This window comes from Eufriesea mexicana, unplaced genomic scaffold, assembly GCF_001483705.2.
Source record: "Eufriesea mexicana isolate 0111107269 unplaced genomic scaffold, ASM148370v2 scaffold492, whole genome shotgun sequence".
Lineage (NCBI taxonomy): Eukaryota > Metazoa > Arthropoda > Insecta > Hymenoptera > Apidae > Eufriesea > Eufriesea mexicana.
Window position 1 is genome coordinate 357,945 of NW_016908641.1, and position 20,425 is coordinate 378,369.

A 20,425-nucleotide genomic window follows, 5' to 3' on the forward strand; every position below is an offset into this window, starting at 1 on the left:
GCTACGTGTAGCTCTATCGAGTTTATCTACGTTAGTTCGTCCCAGTTAACGTTGGAATTTTTATTTTTTCACGCAGTTCGATCGTGGTTCAAGATGGGTTCGAGTTGGGTTTCAATTAGGTCTCGCGTGGAGTTTTATCGAGTTTATTTATGCTCTAAATGAAATATTTCGAGTATGTTTTATCAAGTTCTTCTGTCATTTAAATTAAGCATTAAGTGGATTTTTATCGAGTTGATTTGTAATATAAATTAAGTTTTTCGAGTATTTTTATCGAGTTTTCCTATTTATCGCATAAATTGAATGTAGAGTGCACTTTTATCGGGTTCCTTTTTCACCTAAATTAGGATTTTTGCTGAGTTTATTCGAGATCCAAATTAAATATCTCGAGTATTTTTATCGAGTTCCTTTGTCACCAAAATTAGTTATTGCGTGGATTTTTCCCGATTATTTTTATGCTCTGAATTAAGTATTACGTGTATTCTTATCGAGTTTGTTTATGATTCAAGTTAGGTTCGGGCAGGGTTTAAATTAGGTATCGCTGGTACCTTTATCGAGTTCGTGCATGATTCGGTTTAGGCTCGGACCTAAACTAGGTATCACGTATATTTTTACCGAGTTCGTGGTTTGAATTAGACACCAGGTGTACTACAACCGAACATGGTCACTGGCCGAGTGCTTTGTACCATTACAACTACACGATGAATTTTAAAATAAGTATACCCACGTAAAATCCTGGCTACGTGTAACAAAATGTAATTCCGATATTTCGTCCAAGAATATTTACTTCATATTTTACGCTGTATCTAACACGCACGCGTGATACATCAGATTCTTATTTGCACCTCGACGATTCTTATTTCCGTTCTCACGACGAATTTTTTGATATGCAATAATAACGGTTACAATTAAAATCGGGTTCCTCCAATTAGCTGCAACCCTGTAAAAATGAATTCCCTCGTTTGTTCACCATTTAACTGCCCAAACATTTCGGACACGTATTTCAAATCCACCAAGGAGATAGGGAATGTACATTAAATGTTTCCTACGAGCATGAGAAAGATCACGATTAACCCGGTGTCGAGTACATCAAATATATTGTTCTCGGTAGATAAGGGAGCATGAAAGCGGGTAGAAGTTTCTGGTAAGTAAGAAATAAAGTTATGAAAGAGTGCACAGTTTCGTGGAGATCGGAGTCGGGTAATTAAGATAGGACTGTTAATTCGTGCACACGGCGCGTCTCGAGGAAAATAAGGGAACGTCGTAAAGCGTTCCAGCAGAGGCATTAACACGGTTTTCATTCGACAATGGTCTCCACTATCTCGTTAGGTCGTTACTCGCTCTAACGTCGCGTGAAATCGACACCTTCGTGAAAGAATGTTGTTGCTTCTCTCTTAACAAGGTAATATTCGCGGCTTAGAAGCCTCGAGTGAGTTAAGCGGAAACACCTGTCAATGATTTGAATCTTGCTACTTTTCTAGCAAAGCTTTTCAAGATTCCAAATTTTCCAATTTTTTAATATAATAATATACGAATGAAAGAACTTTCTGAATATTTGAATATTCTAATTTTTGAATTTCTGGATTCTAGGGAAATTTAAGTATTCGAATTGCGAATTTTCCAGTTTTTTAATATAATAACATACGAATGAAAGAAATTCCTGAATATTTGAATATTTTAATTTTTGAATTTCTGGATTCTAGGGAAATTTAAGTATTCGAATTGCGAATTTTCCAGTTTTTTAATATAATAACATACGAATGAAAGAAATTCCTGAATATTTGAATATTCTAATTTTTGAATTTCTGGATTCTAGGGAAATTTAAGTATTTGAATTGCGAATTTTCGTTTTTTAATATAATAACATACGAATGAAAGAAATTCCTGAATATTTGAATATTTTAATTTTTGAATTTCTGGATTCTAGGGAAATTTAAGTATTCAAATTCAGAACCTTCCAATTTTTTAATATAATAATATACGAATGAAAGAAATTCCGGAATATTTGAATATTCTAATTTTTGAATTTCTGGATTCTAGAGAAATTTAAATATTCGAATATTGTAATTTTTTAACCTATTAATATTCAAATTTATAAATTTCTGAATTTTTCGCTGTATCGAAATTGATGAAATAAATTTGTTTGCTTAAGTTTTTGTGATTACACGTGATAACATAGTGAATTATGAAACAGAAGTTACCGTATTTTCGCAAAATACCAGCTCCGTAAATTTGTAACTTTTCATCAAGATCGTAGAAGATACGAAACGTCAGGGGATTAAATTAATCGATTAAGGAGATCAGGATTCCCCTGCCGAGTAATCCCTTCCGAGCATGTTCCTCGATTTTGTTCGCTCCACTAATGAACGGTAGGTCTGAAATTTCTTAACTAACTAATAACTTAGACTTAATTATCTCTTACAATCTTCCCACGTTGTATCTCCGCAATCATCACAACTCGATCCTCCCAATCTCCGTAATTAAATCTTCGTGAAAATATATGAAACACGAAACTGAATCTGTGCTTACATTCGGTAATTCTCTTATTTATCGCTCTGCTATTTTATCTTATCGTCGTATCACTGCGTCGATACCGCGTAACCAACCGGAGCAATTAATTAATTAATGGGTTAATAAAAAAGAGAAGACACGTTGAAGACGTATTTTTAGATACTCGTATTCCTTTTTCCCATGATCTCAGAATCTTCCAAACAAACTTCAACAAATATCTCCACTAACTTCAATATTTATTAACATTAACGATAAAATTGCTGACAGGGTGGCAGGAAACGAAAGAAAATCGTCCTTTTAACGTTCAAGTACTGCCATTTCCTTAAATCTACAGATTCTCTGTATCTTCTAGTTCCGACCATAACTGTATCCTTGCCAACCATAACGCTACTTAATCTGTCTGTCAAGCAGAAGAGCCGCAATCGTGTCAACAAACCAGTTCCGCTTTCTAAACCAGCTTGTACATATGTTTCCATAACTAGTACGACTATTACAATTTCCTATTGCAAAAAATTGCCAATTCTCCGAGAATATGCTTGAATAGATACGAAATGAATCCTCGTTAAAAACTTTGACAGTTTCTTCGGAAAAGATCATCGAAGGAGTGCTGGTTTATTCGCAATTTTTGCGAAAAAATCGACTTCTTCTAAGTGGTCTCATTTTAACAATTCTCAGCTTTTTCGTAGTTTTAAAGGTTCATCGATTAATTACGTTCATGCAAAGTAAGGAAATCGTTCTATTTCTGCCAAATTGTCTGTAGTCGAGTTGAGTACTCATTTTTGTTTACCACGTGTCGGGTAATTAGGAAGAGATAAATTACATAGCATATCTTCTGCAATGTTCAATCGAAAATTTACGATCGATTGCTTTCTTTAATTAGGTAACTGAGAATAGAGGATACAAGCATTATAGATAGTTATATAGTTTAACGTTTCGGAGACGTCGAAGTTAATTATGGCACGTGAAATGGATAACGTCTCGGAGACGTCGAAGACTACAATGGCACGTGAAACGGATAACGTCTCGGAGACGTCAAAGTCTACAATGGCACACGAAACGAATAACGTCTCCCACACGTGATTCCGTGTCAAGGGGTTAAAGCCGGGTTCTCAATAAGCAACCTTAACGAATGTTCATTCCAGTCGTGGTCTCTAATTTCCGTAATGAAAACGGGAAACAAAAGCCCCGGTTTGGTCCGCGACCGGGATTTTATTATCCCCGGGATCGTCGCGTGTACCCGGTTTCACGAACACGTCGCGAACGACGCCATAAACGTTGATGAACGCCATGTAAAAACGGACTCCTTCGGCTGGCGAATCGTTATGGACGATAATCCTACCGAGTTCTGCCACGTCTTTTCGTTATACTTGCTACGACGATGGGTTTATCGCTGAATTACCGACCGAGTTAGACCGTAAATCGCCAGATAGCGTATCTTAATTTGACGCCTGAGAACCGAGTTCCGCGGGAATTCGCGTTTTATTTGCATTTCCTCGATTATCGCCACTTCCAAACGGATAATGGCCCACGCGATCTTTAAAATTCCCGCTGCAGTACTTAACGCGTCACTTAGAGCCGTGGATACTCGCCATTTTAGGATTTTCGATGCTGGAGTTTGCGTGGGGGAGTAAGTATGTCTAGGGAATTTAGTGGACATTCCGTTGGTGACCTGTCTGAGTCGATTAGGCTAGAAAGATCATCGATATTTTGGCTCTCTTCAATTGTTTATGTTATTATTGTATGTGTATATATGTATGATCGAAAATGTACCTTCTGCATATCTTCAAAGGAAAGTACTACTGTTTTATACTGCATGTCCCCTAGATGTTGTCATAGAGAAAAAACTTGGAAAACTTAGAAATAAGTGATCTAGAAATTTTATGGTTCAAGTAGGGGACTATACTAGGAAGTAGTGGGTAAAGGAATTTGGACTCTGTGATCAAATGTCAGTCAAACCATCTTATAGAATAACGAAAATTGGTCAAGGAGATGGGTCAGTAAACAAGCTCGTCTATATTAGAACCATCCTATCGTATTTCATCTACCAGTCGGTGGAAATTAAGCAGTGGCTAGAAAGCTGGTTCGTTCGGGGTAGAAGAGGTAACCGGGCGAGTTTTCACGCGAGGAAAAATGGCGGCTCCGTAGCGGGAGTTCCATCACTCACGGGCAATTTGAATGATTCATGAGTGGACGCGTGGTCGTCCGGTGGCGAAAAAGGGAAGAAAGAAATAGCTTTCCCGTTTGCAACTATAGGCCGGGCGATTTTCATGTAGGGCTTGTCGATGATCCCTGGTCGCTCGTTGGAAATCTGTAGAAGGGGGTGAAGTTTCGCTCGAAGGGATAGCTTCATGATTTATGGAAGATGCGTCCGGTACCTACCGCGTTGGAATTATTGGCGAGATCCTGATATGTCTTCGTCGTAGTTGTCGTCCTGATTGTAAGACGGTAGGTCTCCTGTAGGTATCCTGCCACGTCAAATGGTCACGCTGATCATTTGTCCGTTTGCCATCTCGTCGAGACACGCGGCCAAGGATGTCGGAAATTTCAGTACGTCGATTCGCCGCTGTCGCGAGAATTGCAAGAGAGTGGTAAGGTTTGCAGATTGATTCGTAGGTGACGTGATTTGGTATTTGGAGAAATTTGGTTTCGTATCGCGGAAGGCGAAATGTTTGATTTTTCGAACTTACGGGTTCTTGGATTTACCGATTTTCGAACTTTCGATTCTTCGAGTGTTCGAATTTTTTAATTGCCTAACTTCTCAACTTTAGAATTCCTTAATTTTTGGATCTCCAAACTTTCGAATTATCAACATTTCGAATTTTCAGCCTTTGAATTGCCAGACCTTTCGAATCCTCAACCTTTCGAATTCTCAACATTTCGAATCCCCAATCTTTCGAATTCTCAACCTTTGAATCCCCAATCCTTCGAATCCTCAACATTTCGAATCCCCAATCTTTCGAATTGTCAACATTTTGAATTCTCAAATCTTCGGATTCTCAAGCTTTCGAATCACTATCATTATAAGTGCAACTACTCAACAGTTTTTCAGATACTTATAATTGCCTTTACTTTATTATTGCCTTAACCACAGATTTATTTCGAATAGTTACCAAGTGTCGTTATGGCTTAACCGCGACATTTGGAAATTTCGTTCCCCGTTAGTAGATAGAGTTACTTACTATGTAATAGGTTCCGCGATTAGTAGGACATATTCCAAGAAATTCCACTGGAAGAATCCTTAGCGAGACAATACCCCATAATCGATTCAACGATTTCACACCTTTCTAAATCGACGGATATCGCTTTCGACGCCCACGCCGAAGCGTCTTTTTCTCCCATTTCCTGTTTTCAACGACACCAAGTTACGTGGAACGCCGTGCCAGCGAGACAGCTTTCAGAATTTATGCTTGACAGTTTCTCAGAGGTAGACAGTTCGTCCGTGGACTACTTAAGGATCTCCCTCTATCTTTAGTGAACCCTTTGCTGGCCGAACACGATCGTCCGGATCCCTCGAGCTAACGACACCGATAAAACCGTCGTCTGGTCGTTGGATTTTTCCGATCCCTGCGAGAAACACACGGACAAGAAGCGTCCGTTTCTATTAGCTTCTAATGAGATTGAAACCTTCGCGACAGGCATTTTATTGCGCCCTTTTCGTATCCGTTGCTTCGTGCAACGGAGTCTGAATACGCGTACGATCTATGCCGATAGACGAAAGTCTCTTCGACACTCTGGGTGTTCTCGAGATGGGATTCCTGACTCGACGGTGACAGAAATTAGAGCCCGTTACGGGTTTTCAGTCTGATTCAAAGGGAAGCTCGTTCTTCTTATACGAGCTTCTCAGTGTTTTTGGCGGTAACGAATTAAATAATATTGTAGAGGCATGGGTGGTGGTTAAATAATATAGTACTCTATTTATTAGAAATAAAATAATAATACAATGTGCGGTGACGGTAAAGACTACGAATATACTCTCTGCGTTGCAGGAAAGAAGTCATCTCGTTCGGTTGCAAGAGGGGTATTCCACTTGCTCCGTCTATGCTCTCGTTAGTAATACCCACTCTTCTATGACACTCCCAAAACTACTATCTACGTATTCCACTATGCTCTTGTTAGTAATACCCACTCTTCTATGACACTCCCAAAACTACTATCTTCAAGTTTGGTAACGCGATACGTTAACATAGGCGTAAGATATCCGCGAAAGAAATGTTATCTCAGAGTTAACTTGCAATGAATTGGAAGCACTACTACGCTTTGGGATGAGTCTACGCTCTTGCATCTATTTTTGCGTCTGTCTCACTTTGTCTCGTTGCTTCGTTCGCTTTCTTTGTCACACGGTGTTCTATGACCGGGCTAATAGGCAGGGATCAGTTCTACCAATAAGGGAAGCGTTTTACTCTACTTCTGCCATGATGTTAGAATGGTTGGGCTGGTAGGGACTCGGTCCTACAAGTTTCTCAGATGACTTCTTTCCTGCAACGCAGAGTAGATATGTATTTAAACTATTACAACTACAACTAACAACACGGTTACAACATAACTGTTCCAACATCACTGACCCAACATAACTGTCTCTCAAGAAGTATTCGCTAACCACTTTTGCCTTCCTTATATATTCCCCAAAAGCCTCCCCCAACATGACCAAATATGGTCATGCTAAGGGCCTGATGCATCGCCGGAAGTTTTCCGACCGACCTGACCCTCGAACCCTTGGCGACTTTTCAAACTAAAGTCACCTATACACGAGGTGGAAATTCTGCGATATTACAATATCGAAAATTATTTTCTGCGTAATTTCATTTTCGAATAGAACGTAAAATGATCATTTCCTTCTCTTGGGTAAATAAGCTCTTCATCGCGTGAATATATAACGGATAATAAAGTCCAGTAATACATAGGAATAAACGAGATTTGAGAGATGAAACTGTATAAATTTAGTTTTCCGTTACACATGGGCTGCAATTGATCCTTGCTCTTACTGAGTGATCCTTTCACTGTAAATATAGCTTCGATAAAATACAGCAGTACTGTGTGTATGCGAGTAAATGGATAAACTGATAACAATATTTATTGAACAGTATAACAGCGCAATATAAATTATAATTAAATCACAAAATAAATTCGCTTCTCACTGCGATATAATCTATTCAGGACTATCTCACACACAACGTCTATTTCTGATGACTGTCATTCACCCACTAATTGTTTTTCACGACTCTCTGTCACACTCGTCACACACATACATTCTTCCACACAAACGTTCCTCACACTTATACAAAACATTCTATGATAACCACTACCACAGTATAAACGTGTGCATTGATCATTTCCTTCCCTCCTCAGGTATGTACGCTCCTCACTGCATGTCCATATAATAATAATAAAATCAAATAATATACAGTGTATATAAATAATCGGTATATGGATTAATGAAACGAGATTTGGGAAATGAAGCTGTATAGATTTTTAATTTTAATATTTTAATATTTTATTTTAATATTTTAATAATTTTCCATTACTCAGGAGGTGCAATTGTTCCTTGTTCTTACTAAACGTACTTCTCATAAATAAACCAGAGATTTAACAAATATAGGCGTATAATATAGATTGCTATTGAATAAAATTCTGAAGATCCGTATTAATTAATATATCAAATTTGAAATATTCTAATGAGCGAGACACCGAAATAAAATTATTCTACTATACGCGTTAATTTATTCGCGATCTCTACCAGCGATCATCATTTCTGTTCACCCTTTGCACTCATGAAACGATCCTCAGTCGCCATTTAATAAAATTCTGAAGATCCGTATTAATTAATATATCAAATTAAAAATAATTCGATAATCAAATTAAAAATATTCTAACAATATTCGAAATTTTGTAAATAATATTCGAAATAAAATTATTCTATCTTACGCTTTAATTTATTCGCGATCTCTTGTTTACCATTTTAAAAAATATCGTCGGCTTTGTATCAGGAAATCACTGCTATTTTCCCGTAACAGAAGAATCGCAACGGCTTGAACAAGCTTGCATCGTTATTTATAGCGCGAATAAAATTGATCAGCTCACGGTGTACATAAATAAATAAAAGTAGATTTAGAAAATACATGTACGTACTTTCTAAATTACACGCGGGATCGAGGATCTTTTTATATCATGGAAACAGCGGAATAAATGGAATAAACATCGGGATAAATATGTGTATATACGCGAACGCAAGAAGAGTTTCTGGTACCTGGGATACACGCGATTTTAAATGCACTTTCTAGCAGAGCCCGGGAAAAACGCGGAATGCCATCCATCATAATTCCCGGTAAAAGTATATCATGGAATCTACAGGTGAAGCACGATCCCAGCGAAAACTGGAATAGAACGGATCTCGAGTTTAGGCACGTTCCACCAGAGATACGGGATTTCAAATGTAAAGATAATATATTAATGTTTGCAACTTTTGTAACTGGAAGAAAGCGTGGCGATAAATCTTTCATGGCTTAGAACGTAATCGGGGTCTCCTTAGAATTCCTGCAGACACGGAAGATCGACGTGTATCAACTCTCGAACGAGAAGACATGTCCTGTTCCGTCGAAAAATATTTTTAGGGCTTCTGTTGTTTCGTCTTTTGTGTAGACTTCAATGATAGCGGACCAAGACCAAGTGTGCCATTTGTTTATGGTTGACAGTGTCAGAGTCGTAGCGAGTGACTCGAGGAAAAGGATTCCGGTGTGTCGAAAAATATCCTTAGGACGTTTATCCTTTCATCCTTTGTAATTAGAGTTCAGCCATAGTGGACCAAGGTAGGGTGTGTCATTTGCTTACGGCTGTTGGAGTCAGAGTCGCAGTGAGTGACTTTAGGAAAAGAACCGCGACGTGTCGAGAAATATCCTTAGGATGTTTGTCGTTTCGTTTATTGTAATTAGAGTTCAGCCCTAGTGGACCAAGATAGGGTGTGCCATTTGGTTATGGTTGTTGGAATTAGAGTCGTAGTGAGTGACTTTAGGAAAAGAACCGCGACGTGTCGAGAAATATCCTTAGGACGTTTGTCGTTTCGTTTATTGTAATTAGAGTTCAGCCCTAGTGGACCAAGATAGGGTGTGCCATTTGGTTATGGTTGTTGGAATTAGAGTCGTAGTGAGTGACTTTAGGAAAAGAACCGCGACGTGTCGAGAAATATCCTTAGGACGTTTGTCGTTTCGTCCTTTGTAATTAGAGTTCAACCATAGTGGACCAAGTCTAGGGGTTCTATTTATTTATGGTTGACAGTGTCAGAGTCGTAGCGAGTAGCTCGAGGACAAGGATCTCGGTACATCGAAAAATATTTTTAGGACATCTGTTGCTTTGTCCTTTGTAATTATAGCTCAGCTATAGTGGGCCAAGATAGAGTATTCCATTTGCTCATGGTTGTTGGGATTACAATCGTAACGAGTGACTCTAGGAAAAAGACTACGACGTGTCGAAAAATATTTTTAGAACGTTTGTCCTTTCGTCCTTTGTAATTAGAGTTCAGCCATAGTGGACCAAGGTAGGGTGTGTCATTTGCTTACGGCTGTTGGAGTCAGAGTCGCAGTGAGTGACTTTAGGAAAAGAACCGCGACGTGTCGAGAAATATCCTTAGGATGTTTGTCGTTTCGTTTATTGTAATTAGAGTTCAGCCCTAGTGGACCAAGATAGGGTGTGCCATTTGGTTATGGTTGTTGGAATTAGAGTCGTAGTGAGTGACTTTAGGAAAAGAACCGCGACGTGTCGAGAAATATCCTTAGGACGTTTGTCGTTTCGTCCTTTGTAGTTAGAGTTCAACCATAGTGGACCAAGTCTAGGGGTTCTATTTATTTATGGTTGACAGTGTCAGAGTCGTAGCGAGTAGCTCGAGGACAAGGATCTCGGTACATCGAAAAATATTTTTAGGACATCTGTTGCTTTGTCCTTTGTAATTATAGCTCAGCTATAGTGGGCCAAGATAGAGTATTCCATTTGCTCATGGTTGTTGGGATTACAATCGTAACGAGTGACTCTAGGAAAAAGACTACGACGTGTCGAAAAATATTTTTAGAACGTTTGTCCTTTCGTCCTTTGTAATTAGAGTTCAGCCACAGTGGGCCAAGATAGGGTATATGCCATTTGTTTATGGTTGCCAGTGTCAGTGTCACACCGCGTGACTCAAGAAAAAGTACCTCGACGCGTTAAAAAATATTTTTAGAACGTTTGTCGTTTTGTTCTTTGTAATTAGAGTTCAACGATAGTGGACCAAGACCAGGTGTGCCATTTGTTTATGGTTACCAGTGTCCGAATCACAGTCATAGACTCAAGGAAACGGACCGCGACGCAACTACTCGGTCCACTTTTGTTTTCTTTCTCAATTTCGTTCAGCCAGCACACAGTTGCTAGTACGTATGTTATACGAAAACCCTGAAATTTCGATATTTTGTTTCAGACCGGAGTCACACCCTTGCAGAGGGCTGCTTCCGAGGGCCATTTGGAGATAGTGGAGCTGTTGCTGAAGCACAGTGCCGATGTTGCTCGTCAGGACAACGCGGTGAGTGAGAATTTTGAACACATACGGTAGATCCTCGGTATGCGACAAAATAATAGCACACCCTGTAGTTTTCGTTTCGAAGATGGTCATTTTCTGCAATATCCTTGTCGACTACTTCGAGTAGTAATAACCTTTCCCAGGAAAATTCAATTTGATTTATAATCCGATGATTTCTTTTTTCTTTCTTTCTGACGAGATACACCGAGTGTGCTATCGTTCTGTCACGTACTCGATATTTTATTATGACGACAGATCGTTGAGTCACCGATAATAACTCGTCGACAATCGAACGAGTGATGACTTATATGGGGAAATTAGCGTCGAATTTTAACAAAATTTTTTGCTAGGTACTTTCGATATACCGTTTAAATTCATTTTTCTCAGACAAATTTTGCCTTCCAAGGCAAACTTTTTTTTATTAACCACTTGCGCTACGATTTAACTTTCGGTTGCCGCGCTCTACAATGTAACATGCGGTATGGCGTTACATTGACACCGCACCGCGTCTGCGAGCTAACTGTTAGCCGACGTGACTGACACGTCGTTTTTGTTTCTGCGACAAATGCCTATCGACGTGGTATACACGTCGCTGGCGGCTTTGGAACAAAAGCATCTCGACGTGCGTGACACGTCTTTATAGCGCAAGTGGTTAATATTGACTGTCGAAACGTCGACTTCCATTCAATGACTTCGATGCGTGGTTAGGTGATAACCTCTCCACCTAGGCTCCTCACCGGGATAATATATTAGTAGGAATTCGCTGAAAAAGTTAGAGATGTAAGGCTTCATAAAGTACCTTCGTGCGTCAGTTTGTCAATAGCAACATGTGACTCGTAAAATTGCAACAGAATGCCAATAAAAACCAGTCACTATAGTATCCGAAGTATCTGCAAATAGAATTATATCTAAACTATACTACTGTATAGTTTTCTTGTCAGCCCATTAGCTTCTGACAATTATGAAATTAAACCCCGCAATTTTTTTTTATTATAGAAAATAATTAAAAGAATATATTACATCTCGTTTTTTTATCTAATCCCGTGTATAGTATTTATCCTAATTTTTCACGATATATAAACAATTAATCCGAATCTAATTATTTAATCTATTTATTTTATCCGATACTATTGAGATTAAGAAATTAAATCCAGTAATTATAATTTATATTTTAACCCTTTGCACTCGAGGGGTGACTCTCAGTCACCGTTTGATAATGGATGGTGATAATTATATCAAGAACATGGAAATAAAATTATTCTATTCGTTCGTTTCTCACGCAAATTCACGATTTTCTTTTTTTAATTTTAGCATAAAGAGTATCAGTGAGCTGATAAAAATCTAAGAAGAGCTTCGAATTGCATCTTCACAACGAAGAAATCTTCGAGTTCAAAGGGTTAATATTTCTATTTGACAGTATAAATTAAATAGTGGAGTTCGGATTAACCATAATACTCAGTAATTCAGAATATTCGTAATTACCAATTGCTATTTTATCATTTCTACGTGATCTTAAACCACAGATAAATTACAAATCTACACGTCATTTACCAAAAACGAATCATCGTCTGTCTTCATTCGTTGCTGGAAAATATTCGATCTTCATTTTTATTCTTCTCCTATCTTGTCCGTTGCATAATCTGCACATAAGCTTAACGAAAATTCGGAAATACGTAAGTGCACGCTTATCTTCGGAAATCCCGTTCCCCGGGAAGACTCGGAATACCTTCTCACCCTCGTACCAACCCTCTGCTCACCTTCTCACCTACCACCATCTCAGAAAAACTCGTCCTGCGCGTGAAAATCGCATAAACACGCTTTTCCTTCTCCCTCTGTCGCTTATTCATTCACGCCGGCCGCGACGCACACACAGTGACGTGTCTCCGCGCGCCAGGGCCCGAGGCACGCAGCACGCGGTCCAGGGCTCAGAAAAAGAAACGGGAAAAAGCAGGCGCGGAGAAATCGCTAGCAGGAGGATCGGCGCGGCGTAATTCCGCGTTGCTTTTCGAAGAAACAATTTACGAGGATTTTTGCGCGTCGCGCATTGGCAGCGGTCCTTTATCACTTTCTCGATCCCTCGGGGCGTGCTCTCTACACCGATTCTCTTTTTTTCCACGCCATTTCGCAACGCTCCGCGTGTCCCATTGCCGGCTAACGAGAACGCGACACCAGCCACGGATGATAAATCCGACGCCGTGTCCCTCGCTTGATAGATGCGATTACCAGAGTGTCCGCTTTACAAATCGGCGAAAGCTGATCGGCAGGATCGTTTCTCGAAGTTTCTTCCTGATAAAATTATATTTACTGACGAAACATTTCGCTGTACCATAAGACAGCTCCGATGGTCATGAATTTTTTGAAAATAATATGTGGGGCCTATTTTTACGTCGTTCTTACCCATTGAAACTTGACCTAGTGACTATCACTTGGAATTTGCACGGTTCAGTTTTGAATATAACAGATACGATAGCTTTTCGTAAATCAGACGAGTAGTTGTGTAGGATAGACAACGCTTTGACGTTGAAGAATCATACATAGTCCTCGATGCTGTGATACTGTGTTAGGGTTGGCTTGACACTAGCTTGACACTAGTGTATATCGCCAATAGGCCGTCCTCAATTGGCGACGGTTAATGACGAACCAAATTTCTTGAGGAACGTTGTGTTTATAGTGGACTGTATTTTATGTAGTTGTTTCGGATAAATCTTCTGAACTCTTCGAATGTTATTGACTGACTGACTGGTACTGACCCTCTCGGTGGTTATATAATCCTGGTCTCTCTGCTGATTGGTTGTTATGATGTTGGGGGTGTATGTTAACTTCAGCGTCCTTCGGTGGTGGTGGTTGTTTAAATCTAGGTAATTGTGCTTATCTTTTTGAAGGGTGATATATAGTTGTTTGTTGCGGATTACCTAAGTGGTGGCTTAGGTGCTAAAGAAATCAAAGGGCGCTGACTGTAAGGATATAAACAACCTTCTACTTGGGACATTGCGGTCCTAGGGCCTCATCAATGGTACTTGAGAACTTTCAGAGCCTTCACACGGTCTATTCTAAACAAAGGGCCGAACGAATTACCGGGACGACATTCCAAGGCTTAACAACTAGCTTGACACTAGCTTGACACTAGCTTGACACTAGTTTGACACTAGCTTGACACTAGTTTGTTACTGTCTTGCCACTGGTTTGCCTTTCTTGCGAGAATGCTCCAAAATCTAGAGTGCGTAAACTCTTGGCAGGGTTAAGTATTTTGCTCTACCAAGATGGTCATGGTCGCATGGTCAGTGGGATCTATGAGAGTTGTCAATTTAGAGGTGTACGAGTAGGGGTTGTGTCGAACAGAACTCCCGCGTTCCGGAACAAATGGCGGAGTCGAATGACGGAGAATGCAGGTGCCTGGCAGACGGAATGATAAATCTGGCGGGAAATGCAACGCGAGATAGAATAGAGGTTTGTCGATCGAGCGTTATTCTTAGATTTATTGCTGCAGCTGGCGATGTTTACGAGGAGCCGTTTAATAAAATGTAATTGGCCGCGGCCAAGCGTGGGGGTATCGATAATCGGTTATTGCGATATGGATTAGCAGCTAATGGCCGACGATTAATTTATCTGTAACCTTCGTTGCATGGATACGAACAAAACAGGCTTCGTTTGGTATTTACGATAGTCGCGTAATAGATTGACCGTCGTAAATGCAAATTAGAAATGCACCGGGTGGTTCCCTCGGCCTCCATAGATGGGAAGATCTGTCCGACCCTATCTCGAGATGTGTATATTAAATTCGAAGATTTTTTAGTTTTTCTTGCAACGACCATAAATGTGATACTTATTGAACGGAATTTTTCCTAATTTGCCTAGTTGGAATAAGTAGAAATCAGTTCTTAAATCACCTTTCACGTTTGTTTCGATAATTTCCTTGTCTGTTATTATCATTTTCTAGAAAAAATTCGGAACACTTTCGAAATGTGTGTCAATGCATGAGAAAAAGACTGGGTCGATATCTCTTATAGTTTCTCCAGAAAAAATGATCGAATACGTGTTTCTGTTCTTACCCGTAGATCAGGAAAGATTCCTATTGGGAGAAAATGACTTCGAGGGTTGACAGTGAATGGATTTGAAGGTCATATCAACGATTAAACGATCTACGCAACAATTTTAACAATCTTCTCGTTTCTTCAACCATATCTAACGCAAATTTTTACTGTATGCCCAAACAGACCACAAAAAATTAAACATTTCTTATTCAACCCTTTGCACTGGAGAGGTGAGCTTCAGTCACCGTTTCATAAAATTTGGAAGATCGATATTAATTAACATATCAAATTTAATGTAACAGTGTGCGAGGTATCGAAATCAAATAATTCTACAATTCTATTATTATACAATTCTATATTTACTGTTCAAAAAGGTAGCGTGAGTATTTTAGTAGAGAATTTTTGAATTTCTACTCTTCTCTTGCCAAAAAATCGTCGAGTACAAAGGGTTAAGTTTGAGACGGTTCGAATTTTACACCATTCTTTACCTGAGAATATGATTTGAAGTTCAAAATCGTTCGCTGCTCGCTTGCTACAGGTTACAGGATTTTTATGGGTTCTACTTACAAATGTGTCGGTTTTGTCCAAGTCACTCGTGGAACAATATATTAACACTAGAACTACCGATCTTTAATGGGTACCTTAATTATAACGTGCACAGATTATAGTAATTTCAGCGATACAATGAATATGAATGAATATATTGATTACAGTTCTTTCTTAATACGAGTTGATACCAATTTTATTCTTAAAGCAGGTGTATGTGCTCGGTGATCGCAAAAAGGAAAATTCTGGGACCAGTCATTTTCAATTGGTTGGTAGTTCTAGTGTTAACCCTTTGCACTCGAGAGGTGAGCTTCAGTCACCGTTTCATAAAATTTGGAAGATCCATATTAATCAATATATCAAATTTAATGTAACGTAACGGTGTGCGAGGTATCGAAATCAAATAATTCTACAATTCTGTTATTATACAAGTCTTTATTTACCGCTCAAAAAGTATCGTCGGATTTTTAGTAGAAAATTTTTGAATTTCTATTTTTCTCTAGCCAAAAAATCGTCGAGTACAAAGGGTTAAGTTTGAGACGGTTCGAATTTTACACCATTCTGTGCTTGAGAATGTGATTCGAGGTTCAAAATTGGTCGCTGCTCGCTTGCTACAGGTTACAGAATTTTTATGGGTTCTACTTACAAATGTGTCGGTTTATGTCCAAGTCACTCGTGGAACAATATATTAACCCTTTGCATTTGGCGATCTTTTCGTTACGGAACATAGTAATTCGAAAACTTTCTGCCATAAAGTCGACGATATTTTCAAAACGGTAAATAAGAAGTGCAAATTAATTGTAAGACATAGAATTATTTTACCTCGATATTCCACGCATTGTTGGGCAATTTTAAATTCGAGATATTAATTAATAATGATGTTTAGAATTTGATTGAATGGTGACTAAGAGTCGACTCTCGAGTGCAAAGGGTTAACACTAGAACTACCGATCTTTAATGGGTACCTAACTATAACGTGCACAGATTATAGTAATTTCAGCGATACGATGAATACGAGTGAATATATTTATTACAGTTCTTTCTTAATACGAGTTGATACCAATTTTATTCTTAAAGCAGGTACAAATAATTCTACAATTCTATTATTATACAATTCTATATTTACTGTTCAAAAAGGTAGCGTGAGTATTTTAGTAGAGAATTTTTGAATTTCTACTCTTCTCTTGCCAAAAAATCGTCGAGTACAAAGGGTTAAGTTTGAGACGGTTCGAATTTTACACCATTCTTTACCTGAGAATATGATTTGAAGTTCAAAATCGTTCGCTGCTCGCTTGCTACAGGTTACAGGATTTTTATGGGTTCTACTTACAAATGTGTCGGTTTTGTCCAAGTCACTCGTGGAACAATATATTAACACTAGAACTACCGATCTTTAATGGGTACCTTAATTATAACGTGCACAGATTATAGTAATTTCAGCGATACAATGAATATGAATGAATATATTGATTACAGTTCTTTCTTAATACGAGTTGATACCAATTTTATTCTTAAAGCAGGTGTATGTGCTCGGTGATCGCAAAAAGGAAAATTCTGGGACCAGTCATTTTCAATTGGTTGGTAGTTCTAGTGTTAACCCTTTGCACTCGAGAGGTGAGCTTCAGTCACGGCTTCATAAAATTTGGAAGATCGATATTAATCAATATATCAAATTTAATGTAATGTAACAGTGTGCGAGGTATCGAAATCAAATAGTTCTACAATTCTATTATTATACAATTCTTTATTTACTGCTTAAAAAGGTATCGTGAGTATTTTAGTAGAGAATCTTTGAATTTCTACTCTTCTCTAGCCAAAAAATCGTCGGAAATCGAGTGCAAAGGGTTAATCTGGCTAGAAATCCTACATATATAACTCGTTGGGTCTTGCACACACGCATACTTCCACGGACAGTCCGAATTTTTCACTCAGGGTACTTCCTTGAAACGCGTATAGCGTTCGAATACTTTCACGAACCACTGTATTCATACTGAAAAAGAAAAGAGACGCAAAATACACATACTCGGTCAAGTCATCAGACACACTGCTCGTTGGCTCTCCCCGAGTCTCCACCTAGCAAACACACACGCGTATACACTCGAGAAATCCTGCGGAACCTGCTATAGTAAATCGCATACCATAATTTTAATAGACACCCTGTACACCCGTGATCGCGATGCCTTCAGCGCTCCTCGGGAACGACACTCGAGATCAATATAATTCCCGGTATCAAAGCAACTTCTTCCGTTCTCTGCTCGAGCACCGCGTGTCATCGCGTACCGATTCGAGTGCACATGGCGATATTTCAAATGGCCGTGCGATTATAACGATTATCGAAGAAACAAACGGCGGCCGGGCGATGTTGGATCAACACTCGACCACCGGAGACTCGTTAATACGGTATGCAAATCGGATGCGGGTCCCCGTTCTTGCCACTGTTCGCAGGTGTAAACGCCTTGAGACTCGGAACGGCGATTACCTCGTCGACGATGCTCGTCGTCGCTGTCGTCAAAGGTCACGGTGCTATCCGTTCGATATCGACGCCGTCATTACGCCGTAAAGCGCTTAATGGCTGTCATTACCGATATTGTATCGCGTTTATCCGGGCCCGCGTTAAGCAGCCGCGGTCCCTGCCGATCGGACAGCGGTTTCGTTCCTTTTTCGCGGCCGGCCAATTTCGCGAAATAAACGACAAGAAAATCACGGGTAGGCGTGTATATTTTACATCTTAATGACGGCCGATTGGTCCCCGAATTTGCCGCGGTACCCGGCCGATGATTTTTTAAACGGTACAATATCGCGTGGAAAATGCCATTACGCGAAAGCGAGCTAATTATCCATGGGTTTAGTAAGCCCGGGGTGATTGGTTCTTTTTTTTTTTTTTGATATAGTTGGGTATATTTCGTTGACATGGTATGGGTGAGAGACGAGAGTTTATGGTAAATCGGAACGAGATTCGATTAATGGTAATTCGGTGAGAGTGGAGAGAGTCGGGGGAGAGAGATAGATGATATAGAGGATAATTATATGGTGATAAAGTTGGGGTACATAAATTAAATTCGGGTAGAGGTACGAGGGTTGCGTATATGTGTATAGGCATCTGTGTGGTTTTTAGCTTTTATTGTCACCGAGAAACTCGATTCGTAAATTATCGAAAAAATCTCGTCTTTATGTCGATCCGTGATCTCTCAATAAAACTCGCGCCATTCGATGTCTCTATTACTACAGTGCTGTCGTGAATGGAATTCCACTGTCGTGGTAGACCTATTTGCCGTGACAGGGATATCAATCAAACGAAGTGCAAGTTAAAGTATTATAATATCGATTACTTCGCAAACATGTATATCGATATTATTATTATTCTCTAACGTCGTAAATTTTATACCCCGAATCCATCAGCGTTGCAAATTTCACGCACTAGATTTGTCAATATTGCAAATTTTACATCACAATTTCTTTAGCGTTACAAATTTCACACCCCCATTCCTACGACGTTGCAAATTTCATATCCTAAATTCCAAAGCATTGCAAATTTTACACCTCAAATTCCACAGCGTGGCAAATTTTACCTGTCAAACTTTTCAATGTTGTAAATTTCACACGCCGAATTTCTCAGTATTGCAATTTTTACATCCCAAATTTCTCAGCGTTGCAAATTTCACACAAAAATTTACCAATATTGCAATTTTCACACCCCAAATTTCTCAGCGTTGCAAATTTCACACCCCAAATTCCTCAATATTACAATTTTCACACTCCAAATTTCTCAGTGTTGCAAATTTCACACCCCAAATTCCTCAATATTGCAATTTTCACATCCCAAATTCCTCAATATTGCAATTTTCACATCCCAAATTTCTCAGCATTGCAATTTTCACATCCAAACTTTCAGTGTTGCAAATTTCACACCCCAAATTTCTCAGCGTTGCAAATTTCACACCTCAAATTCCTCAGTATTGCAATTTTCACATTCCAAATTTCATAGCGTTGCAAATTTCACACCTCAAATTCCTCAGTATTGCAATTTTCACAACGCAAATTTCTCAGCGTTGCAAATTTCACACCTCAAATTCCTCAATATTGCAATTTTCACATCCCAAATTTCTTAGCGTTGCAATTTTCACAACGCAAATTTCTCAGCGTTGCAAATTTCACACCCCAAATTCCTCAATATTGCTATTTTCACATCCCAAATTTCTCAGCGTTGCAAATTTCGCCCCCTAAATTTCTCATCTCATCAAATTCCTCATCATCGCAAATTTGCCGCCGCTTCAAATTTCTCAGTATCAAAGGTTTCCCACCCGAAATTCCACAAATTCGTAAATATCGCTCCTCGAATTCCTCAGCCTCGTAAACTTCGCAACCGAAATTTCTCAGGGTCGCAAATTTCACGCCCGGAATTCCTCAACACCGAAGGTGTTGTCCCGTCTAAAATCGTAAACAAATTTCCCCTAACTAAAAAACCAAAAAAATTAAAAAAGTATTTTTATATTCTCCGTGAATCACGCGCGTGGTAAATCTCGGTTAAGTCCCTCTACAGCGCGAAGAAAAATTTCGTTACAAGTGTACGATCGGCGTAACTCAGAGCGCCCCGGCGTCCTCCTCTGCTTATACAACCGATTCGGAGTCGATTAATCCGCGGCGCGCGGCCGAACATCTCCGATTGATTATTATCGCGCGGATAATCGTGGTTCATATCGATGGAGTCGTTTAATGAGCACCAGGCACGTATTTACGCCGCGAGGACCGGCCACGCAGGGGCGTAATGCATGGCATTAAACCGGCAGAAAATATTTATCCTCTC

The 20,425-nt window shown here is 39.3% G+C and overlaps 1 protein-coding gene across 1 annotated transcript in view; it reads left to right on the plus strand.

Annotated features, from left to right (window-relative positions):
- dgo (ankyrin repeat domain containing protein 6 diego) overlaps positions 1-20,425 on the plus strand; it is a 198,157-nt gene that overhangs the window by 70,518 nt on the left and 107,214 nt on the right. Inside the window, exon 3 of the mRNA XM_017897387.1 lies at positions 10,946-11,047. Within this exon, the coding sequence (XP_017752876.1) occupies positions 10,946-11,047 (102 nt within the window). The remainder of the gene's footprint in view (positions 1-10,945; positions 11,048-20,425) is intronic.